Genomic DNA, 9637 nt, shown 5'->3' with positions numbered 1-9637 from the left:
AGAGGTAGAGTGCTTTGAAACAAGAATGCAGGTTCTTTCAAGTCCTGAAGAAACTGCTGCCAGAAGACATTTACTGCTGAACAAATGTAAAAGCAGACAGACCACACAGTTACCTTGTACCCACTGAGATCTCCTAGCAGTAACTGTGTATTTTCTAATTCAGGTTTTACCTAGTGAACTTTAATACAAGCAGTTTTAGCATGTTGAAAAAACTTTCAGCCCTTTACAACCTTCTTCTTGTACTGACATGTCGATACAGGCACAATGAAGTTTTAGTTCTAGACAGAACATGTTGACTAACAGAGGTAGCTTCTACTTCAAAAAAATACCCTAGAAAATTCATGTTTTAAGCACTTGTGAAACCATTGGTCAGAACAGAGGACGCTACACACACCTGGAATGAAACATGGTACAAGTCAAACATTGGATCTATTTCAGCTATCTTTAAAAAATTAAGTTATCATTTAGCACTTTGGTATCATTTCAAGTGAGGAAATACTAAACAAATCTAGGCTGCCATGTTGTTTGACATGTAGCCTTTCCCCTATCTAAACTAACCCATGTGCTCTTCTTCCTTTCTAAATACACAGTTAAAATAGTAAATGTTGAGGTCTACAAAAAGGTTATTCTGTCTTGGGGTAGTCTATGCCCAGAAATTAAGCAGAACAGGATTAAGCTAGAATATCCCAAAGATACTGAATCATCAACATGATCATTTTTGTTTACTATTTATGGCTACTTTGCAAGTCCAAAGGAAGTCAGACAGTGTAACAAGATGAGCCTGATGTTTCCAATTCCAGGACAGTCACTCAAACATTAATTTCTACCAGTATCTAATAGCAAGTCAGTAGTCAAGAATATAAAAGTGCCACTATCCTGCATCACCTAATTGTACACATTAAGCTGCTTAAAACCAACTTAGCAATATATTCAGTCACTAGTAATTCAATAAAAACCTCAAAAGCATTGTGTTACAACTTCAGCTCTTCTAGATTTCATACACTGTACCTACAGCAGATGTTTGCAGTAAGTGGAAGTTTACACCTGTGTCTCCACTTCATTAGTGGGAAAGCAATAAATGATTTCAAATCAATTCATTAATAAATAACTATTCCTAGAGAAGTTTGAGCTGACAAAGTTCAAAAGCCAGCAATGTCCACATGCACAAACTAAGCCAAAGGAGCAAAAAGGAATTTGCTTTGGAGTCTACAACAGCAATACTGTGAGCACTGATCTTGAAGCAGTTTAGCACTAACAAAAGGTGCCCTAAGACAGATTCCTCCTATTGTAAATGCACGTGTAGAGAAATGCCCAGGTCAAAATTGTGAGGGCTTTTTCCGAAGGAAAGTATTTTCCAGATGCTTGGAAGCCTCTGATTTCTTCAGCTCATGTTGACTATTCAAATTTATCCTGTGGTTCATCAGCATCACTAGCCTCTGTTTCACTGCTCTGAGAGAGATCTTGTTGGCTCTCTACTCTGTCCAGTTCCAGAAAACTAGTGATGAGTTTGGCAATTGCTTCCACATCACTGTGGAAAGGAAAAAACAATGTAAGAGTTAGTGGAATTGTGGTGGTGTTGATAAGAATAGGAACACCAGTTCTTGAGAATGACTGTTTGATGGACCAGTCAGTGTATGGCACAGAGAACGACTGACAGCATCCCACTAGTGAAGCCATATTGAGCCAAGTCATTACCTTCCACATTCCACTGATCCTTTTCCCACAGTCCCTGCTGCAAGATTCCTTATCATCAATGCTTAAAATAAATCCTGTTAACTGATAAATACACAGAATGTTTGCAAAATAGAATTAATCCCCTCTGCCACTGCACAGCTGAGCTAGTGAAGGTACCTACAGCAGACATGCACTAAAGACATCTTAGTTATCTAAATATGATCAGTCTCCTGATGGGGAACAGTGCTACCCAAATGTCTACAACTGAAAGCATTAAAGGGTTTAAAAAAGTTAAACTGCAAAACACAAGGTCATATCAGCAAGTATGAAAATGGAGCTGATTCTCAGCAGCTGGCAGTTCCTGACCCAGGTCACTGGTATCTCCCACCTTACATATTCCCATTAAGAAAAGTCCACACTGCACCTTCTGCAGCCCAGTACTGCACTCTGAGTCAGCGGGTGTGAAAATCCAGTGACAAATCGCAGCACCACCAGGTAACCCTTCCCAAAATATCGCACAGTCTCCTCTTCCACGTTCACATCTCGGATCTCATTCAGTAGAGCCACTACTGTAAACAGAGGTGGAAAATAAAGGGGTGTTAGCATTACAGGAAACTCTCAGCACTGCTACTCATGACCTGCGTGACCGCGACTCTGTGCTCTGAAGTACTATTGCTCCAATCCCATAGAACTGGGGCAGTGCTGCAACACTGAACAACTGCTGAGATATTCAGGCAAAACAAACAAGGAGAGACTGCAGCACATATCAGCTGGTAGAGGCCCTGAAGAACAAGATCTACTGCCTCCCAGGAACTGGAGACCACTAGTTTATGGCTTATGATTCTCACTTTAATGACAGTTTTAACTGTTTTTCTGTACAGAGTAGGTGAACTGGTGTTAAGTTTACTAAGGCTGAACAAATACTGTTCAGAGCACCTGCTGATCTCTGCATCCCCACATTATTAACAGTACTTGAAACTTATTACCAAATCAACTCTCGGGAAGAGACGTTCTCAGCTCCCCAGCACATGAACATACACTAAAGAAGAGTTCAGAAACATTCAACATCCTTCTCTGCACATCTCTTATCTTCCATTTCCAAAAAACAATACAGCTTAAGGACATTCCAAATTTTGTCAAGTTTTCTAAGCATATTGAGAGTTGGGTTGATTTAGACTAGAAAGGAGAATTTAAAAAAATCTAACACTGAAGAGGATCCTACTTAAGTTTGCAATGGAGCTCTTGTCTCACCATGACTCAACCAAGTCACATACTATATATACTTCAACTTCTGTTCCTTCAACAGGAAGCTCAAAAAAAAAAAAAGATTGCATCAAGCTGAGCCTACTGAATATGCTGTCTTAAATGCATATTATATATCTACAAGATATAACATGCCTGCTCGCATATGATATCTAAAGATTTGCCTGCTACCAAAACCAGATTGGAATATAGAAATGTAAACTCCTGGATCCAAAAATCTAAGTTTTTCAGCAGTCCCACCTACCAAGCAGGCTAGGCCAGGGAAATACAAACCTGCACATTAACATCCCAAAGGAATGGCTAAGACTATTGTGGAAAGCAATGTGTAAGCCTAGTTACCTTGGATTAAAATAACAAGATGCATTCAGCACCCCAACCTGAAAAAAGCATTTGGGTCCTGAGAGGCAGATTAGTACATCTGCTGCTTGGGAACAAAACAGATCTGGAAACAGGTGTGACTGATTTGAGTACAGAACTCCAGAGAAGCTTACTAAATGGGCATGTTTGCACTTCTGTCTGCCTACCACATTTGCTACCACAGATGCTGCTTTCTCACCTTGTTCATTGCCTCCTTTTGAGAAGGTCAGTATTTTCTTGTAAAGACTGAATGTCTTTAGGCAGACTGTTCCCTTGCTCTTATCAAATACAGCTTCCTGTAAAATTGAAAATGAAAAATCAAGATTTTCTTAAAAACACAATCAGTAGCTATGCATCAAAGTAAAATAAAAATAGTTACATGGAAAAAAAATCTTGGTAACACAGGAAAATATAGCTATTTTAGAGACATTCCTCTATTATAAGACTGCAAAAATCACAGTCTTGCTCTTGGCTTTAACAGAGACTCGACCATATCCCCCATGTTACTCCTAGAACCCCTCTTCCACATTCCTTATGTAACAAAAACTTTACCCAGAATCAAAATTGAACACTAACTTGGAACTTTTGCGATTTTCACTTCTGGTGTATGCATTTGTCCTACAGTATAAGCATACAGTGAACATAAGTTCTAGTGACACTGTTCACTAACAGAGTCACTGAAACTCCACACAAATTCCAGTGTTGTGCTACATGGGCCAGGCTTACACTAGATCTAAAATATCACCAGGAGTCAATGAAAAGAGGACGTCTCATATGTGTGGGTTGCTTATTCTAGTAACAACTCAGGCCAGTAAGGCAACAAGCCTATAAAATGGGTTATTGCTCAGTTTAACTCCCAATAAATCAACATCTGCAAGATTATAAACCGAAGTCAAACACTCCACTTTTCCTGGTGGAAAATGGCTGAGTAGCCCAGAAGGTCAGAGCTACCCTAACTATTGTCATTAGCTGGAACAGTAAATACAAAATCATACTGTAGCAGCTCAATGTGCTATTCTTTCTCCCTGTTTTATACAAGAGGAAGAAAAGGCAACAAAACAGTTTGGGGCAAGTCTCCCCTTAAACACATTTAGCTTCACTTTTCATGTTTGCATAGTGAGAGGATTATTGCCCTAATTCTAGACCTAACATAGCAAACCCAAAGGGTTTCCTCAAAACCAAAAGCAAAGCTTGTCTGTTTGGAGTGAGCAAGCACATGGGGCTGCTGAAATCACCATCTGCCAACTGTTCCTCAACGAGCACGACCTCATTTCCCGAGTTCAGCATCTTACCTCCCACTGCTCCAGATTCTGCACTGCCACAAAGAAACACCCAGCCATATAGAAAAGCTTCCATGCCAAGCTGTCTGAACAATACCAAAAAAATGCACAAATTTAGTGGGTTTTTTCCTTCTTTGGTACTCAAACAGTTACTTTTAAAAGCAACATGTTCCCTTTAAAGGCAACAACAGGAAAAAGTTTCTCTGATGCAACAGTTTTGCCTTGAATTGTAGTGGAAGCTATTTTACAGCTCTCTCCCAAGATAAAAATACAGCAACTCTTCACATATTTTTCAGACCCCATCTACACTGGGCTCCAAACCATGCAGAATTATAAGCATATGTGTTATTGGCAAGGCTGTAACATCACTGCACATCTTTCTCTTCCCTAAAAGCAAAGGCATCTAAAAAGGCATCCACAAAACTCAACCTGCTCTCAACCGCCAAGTATTTGTGCTGCAGAGCACAAGGGTGAGGGACAACAGAAATTCTCTGAAGCAAACATGTTTCTTCATAAAAGGAATCAGTCAGCCCTCTTGACAAACAAACATTTGCATTTTATGTCCTGGAAATGTTTACATATAGCAGCCTAGGCAATTTGCTTGCACAGGGTTTACTGAAAGCAGAGCAGAGCTATGCTCAATATTGTTTCAGAAAACCTTGCTGCAATGTCTTAAGAAAAAAAAAAAGGCTGATATGGCTGGTGTCTCAAGCAGCTTTCACTTTGTTCTGAAAATAAAAATACACTGATTATATCAGAAGTATATTCCTACACGCTATTAAGTTTAAAAATCTGATGTTAACACAATGCAGCAAGAGAATCCCAGGACAAGCTGCAGTATACATCCCATAGACGGAAGGATACCTGGCATCTGGTGCCATCTGCTCTGCTGCAGAGCAGGCAGGAAGCAGTAGCTGGCTGTTCTCTGAAAGTGTTTTTATGAGCAATCTCTGCCAGTGATGAATTAAGAGTTTCCGGAGAAAGACAGCTCTTCCACCAAGGGCAAGGAAATAATTTCATTATGGTGGCAAGCAATCATTGCGTGTCTGCCCAGGAGAGCTGTGAGGACCCGCTAATCACTTTCATAAAACACACTGAAAGTACAAAATGCCACAGAGTACTAATTTATTAAAAATACTCCTGCAAATGGAAAGGGAGGCTGAGTAAGAAATAGAGCAGTAAAGAATGGTAAGCCATACCCAGGCAATTCTTACTGGGTTTTAATACTCACGCCACAAAGTGCGATAGACACCTATACTGCCTTCGTAAGGCCAGACAGAAGCTGCAGAGAGGAGTCATCAGCATGAAAAACAGATCAACAGGGAAGAAACAATTCTTCAAAAGAATGATAGGCCATTACCTGCACTATAATAGGCAGCAGCCAAACCTATGGAGGCTATTCCTAGGAGGAGAGAGAAGAGCATTAGGACAAACAAGCAGCTCCAATGATCTGAAATTCCCTGATGAAAAACATATGAATATTCACAGGTCTATCACTTTTCAAAAAAGGGACAAATGTGATTGCAACATTGATCATTACATGAAAGACTCAGTTATTTTTCTCTGAACTGAGTATAAACCCCCCCAACTCTGCAAAGACACTAAAGAGACAAGCACTGGGGTCAGAAATAACAGGTTGTGACAGCATTGGGAGCAGAACTTCAGAGGGACTCTCAATCTAACCATTACACCACACTTCCTCTCCAGTGCGGTACAGCTTAGAGCATGCTGACACACACTACAGCAGATATTTTTCCCCTCCGAGTGCTCTGTGGAGCCAAAAGAAAACATGTGCAATGAAGTTGTGTCAGAAGCTGGCAGGTCTTTTCTCCCACTGAGGGGGAAGCAGTGGCAAAGCACCTCACACCCAGAGCACCACAGCAACCCCAAAGACCTCGTCTCGGTGAGTTTGACAAGATGGCATCACCGAAAGCAACCACATTGAAGTGTTACTGCAGTGGGACCTACTCAGCTGGAAAGCAGGATATGCCTCATTTTCCCCACCAGCTCTCCCAGTGTGGTCCCAAGCAGTGCCACCCCATTTTTCTTCCGCATATTCAGTAGTGTTTAACAACAGATGCCTTTCGGAACATCCTGTATGACTTCCTATTTCATCCACACCGTGCTGTTAGAGTTCACTGTCAACTGCACCCAAGATCTAACCCCAGCATCACTCCACTGCAGATTTTTCTGTTTCTGAAAAGTGAGATGTTTTTCAGTGTAAGCACGCATGCTCTTCAGAAGCTTCACATTTATATTGCTATATGGCATATAACAGATTTGCTTTTCTTGACCTTTCAGGACTCCTGTAAAATTCTGTCAATGAGCCTCTGAGGTTCTGCAGATGAGGCTGAAAGACAATCAGCCTCACAGTGAAACCGCCACCCTGAGGAGGCTACGCTAAAGGAGAAGTTCAAAGCATGACAATTTCTCTTCTTGAAAGAAAAATGCCCGAAAGACAGGCATCTCTTGTTAGAGACTCTTTCCGGAATTTATTCTGTGACCCCCTTTTCCTTAAAGCAAGCTCTGAAGTAAACTACAGAATATTATGGTCTTACCAACAAAGAGGGACCAAGATCGGATGCCAGGTGACCTCTTCAGATGAAGATAGGAACTTGTGCGGTTTTCAACCAACATGTACATCTTCAGAAGAAACTCCCGACAGCCCAGTCTGACTCATTAAACTTTACTAGACAAAAAAAAAAGATGAGTAAAAATTTAAAATCATTGCTGACTCCACCAATTTCCCTTCCTAGCATTTGTCAAGACTTGTCAAGTCTCAGTCTGGACAATAAAAGATGTCCAGGGTAGGAGCACTGTTCTTTTCTGACAGGAAGAGCAATATGCACACTTAAAACTGCAAGGAAAAACTGACACGTGGACTCTCCGAGAAACTTGGGGATAAAAGTCTCTTCCTTTGTATCACAACCAGATTCCAGGAGAAAATGTGAAAAACAAGAACCTGGAACAACATTGGTACTAATTCATGCATCACTTTAAACAAATAAAACAGCAAGAGCAATAGAAAGCTCTTTGACAGCATTTCCCCTGCCAACTGCAAAGCTGAAGCAGGACACTGCAGCCTTCTGCAACAGATGTTGGGTCTCTCATCCCCAAGAACAGACCAGCAAGGGTTACAGCCTGAGCCCAGCAGTGCCAGTGGCCACACAGAGACCAGCAAGGGTTACAGCCTGAGCCCAGAAGTGCCAGTGTCCTGTAAGGCCACACATGGCACTCCCATCTTTCAAGCCAACTCAAGAATAAAACCAGGAGTTTCCAACAAGTATGTCTGTCTCTCCCCAACAAGAAACTCAAGAATAAAACCAGGAGTTTCCAACGAGTATGTCTCTCTCTCCCCAACAAGGCCATTCCTTCAACCTACATGGAAAGTAGCAGTACAGATTAAAAAGAGAAGTACTAATTAAAAACACTAAGAGCTGGGCAGAATTTTCAGCAAGTTTTTACGATTTACAGCATAAAATTCTTTGACTTCTGGCATGACTGTGAGCTCCAGTGCAAAAACCAATCCTACCCCAATACTGTCGGCACAAGCACAACGACTGACCTGTACAAAATACTAGAGGCATACAAGGACCCAGCTGATCTTCCAGAATTGTCACCAGAGAAAGGACAGGCTGCTTGCTGCTTCTCTTGCACAAACTGGCAGAGATGCATGTTATAAAGACCACAAGCCAGTAAAAGTAAGTGGTAAATGAAAGCATGTGCTAAACACTGTCACGCTCTTAGCCGGGTACAGCTGGCCTTCATCAAGGATATCTTCTGGCTTGCTCTTTTGTGTTACAACCCTGACACCACTGAGGGTAGGAGGTTTTAAGCAGAGTTCCCCAAAAGGGATTTCTAAGGAGAAGAGCTACTTTTCTGACTGGTGTGATGAAGCTCAATATCAGTGAAGCTTTCTGGGGACTGCAGCAGCATCAAACAGCTCATTTAGTGTTGAGGACAATGAACACCAATTCCCTCTATTGACTTGGTACTTAAATCATTAAATAGCCAACTCTTCTGCCCACAGAACCAGTTCTAGGAGGTTGGCATGAAGCTGTTGTTAGCTGCCCGTGCTAAGAGGCTTCCAGAAGAACGCCGACATTCAACAAATTTTTGAATAACCACGAAAAACATTTAAGAGAGCAGGGCAAAGCATATCCAGGTTCTTACAGAAGAAAAGTGATTTTTAGTCCTTTAGTCATCCTGCTGCTCTTAGATACATGACACTCCTATAATTCTGCACGGACTGGCTAGTTTAGACAAAGCTCCAGGGTTTGGGGTTTTTCCTGCTTCATGAAGCAGATTTAGCCAAGTCTTTTCAGTTAAATAAAAAGCGCATATGACTTTGATCTTAAATCTCTCAGCAACGTATCTGAGAGAATCTGAAACCGAAAGAGACAAAACCACTTATGCAGAAGACACACTCCATCTCCTCCGGATATCGAGAATCAAATTTTAATTTTGAAATGTCTCCTGGGAGTTGCTTTCAATGCATCAGAAAATATTGCTGCATATACAAAGTCCTCTCCTGCCTGCAACCGACATAATATCAACAAGGTATCAAATACACAAAGATCACTGCAGGAACCCGGCTGTACTTCCCAAACAACACACCCGACTTAAAACAGAATTCATACCAGTTAAATCTATTAATGGGAACTTTGAAATCCCCTCCCATATTCATTCAGTCGAGTCCCATCATGCAGAAGCGGGTGTCAGCTTCACGCTGGACACTCGTCAACCGCATCCTCTGAGGCAGCTGCTCACAGGATGAGCGCCTCAGGGAACAAAAAGCACCAAGGCAGCTTCTTAAAGTTACACTTAATAAAACAAGTCACAAACACAGAAGCTTTACTATGACAATTTTATGATTACAGAGAAAGACAAGTTTTTGTTTTGTTTTCTGGCAGCTAATTTCGCTTGAATTGGTTGGGTTTGACATTAAACTGATCTTCAGCACCAAAATAAACATTCGTGTAATTCCCCCAAGCTCTCAACCGCGGTGAGCCAGCCAGAGCTCCCCAGCAAGCGCCCCGAAAGCTCCCCAGCAGAGATGTGCG

The 9637-nt window shown here is 41.5% G+C and overlaps 1 protein-coding gene across 2 annotated transcripts; it reads right to left on the bottom strand.

The window, feature by feature from the left end:
• Nucleotides 1–1228: 1228 nt before the first annotated feature.
• Nucleotides 1229–7262, bottom strand: LOC104459575 (chromosome unknown open reading frame, human C17orf62). 2 transcript variants are annotated; one of them, XM_010082412.1, is made up of 6 exons: nucleotides 7133–7262; nucleotides 5935–5976; nucleotides 4587–4660; nucleotides 3494–3590; nucleotides 2099–2243; nucleotides 1229–1528 (listed from the first exon to the last, which is right to left on the bottom strand). In XM_010082412.1, exons 1-6 carry the CDS (start codon nucleotides 7215–7217, stop codon nucleotides 1396–1398), a joined length of 576 nt encoding a protein of 191 aa, XP_010080714.1. In that variant the 5' UTR covers nucleotides 7218–7262; the 3' UTR covers nucleotides 1229–1395. The 2 variants fall into 2 exon arrangements, with proteins under 2 accessions (XP_010080714.1, XP_010080715.1); XM_010082413.1 differs by lacking the exon at nucleotides 5935–5976 and having other exon boundaries at nucleotides 7133–7217.
• Nucleotides 7263–9637: the final 2375 nt, after the last annotated feature.

The sequence above is a fragment of the Pterocles gutturalis genome, unplaced genomic scaffold (genome assembly GCF_000699245.1).
Source record: "Pterocles gutturalis isolate BGI_N339 unplaced genomic scaffold, ASM69924v1 scaffold30904, whole genome shotgun sequence".
NCBI lineage: Eukaryota > Metazoa > Chordata > Aves > Pterocliformes > Pteroclidae > Pterocles > Pterocles gutturalis.
Note: the sequence above shows the minus strand (reverse complement) of the source record. Positions and strands in the feature narration are given on the sequence as shown.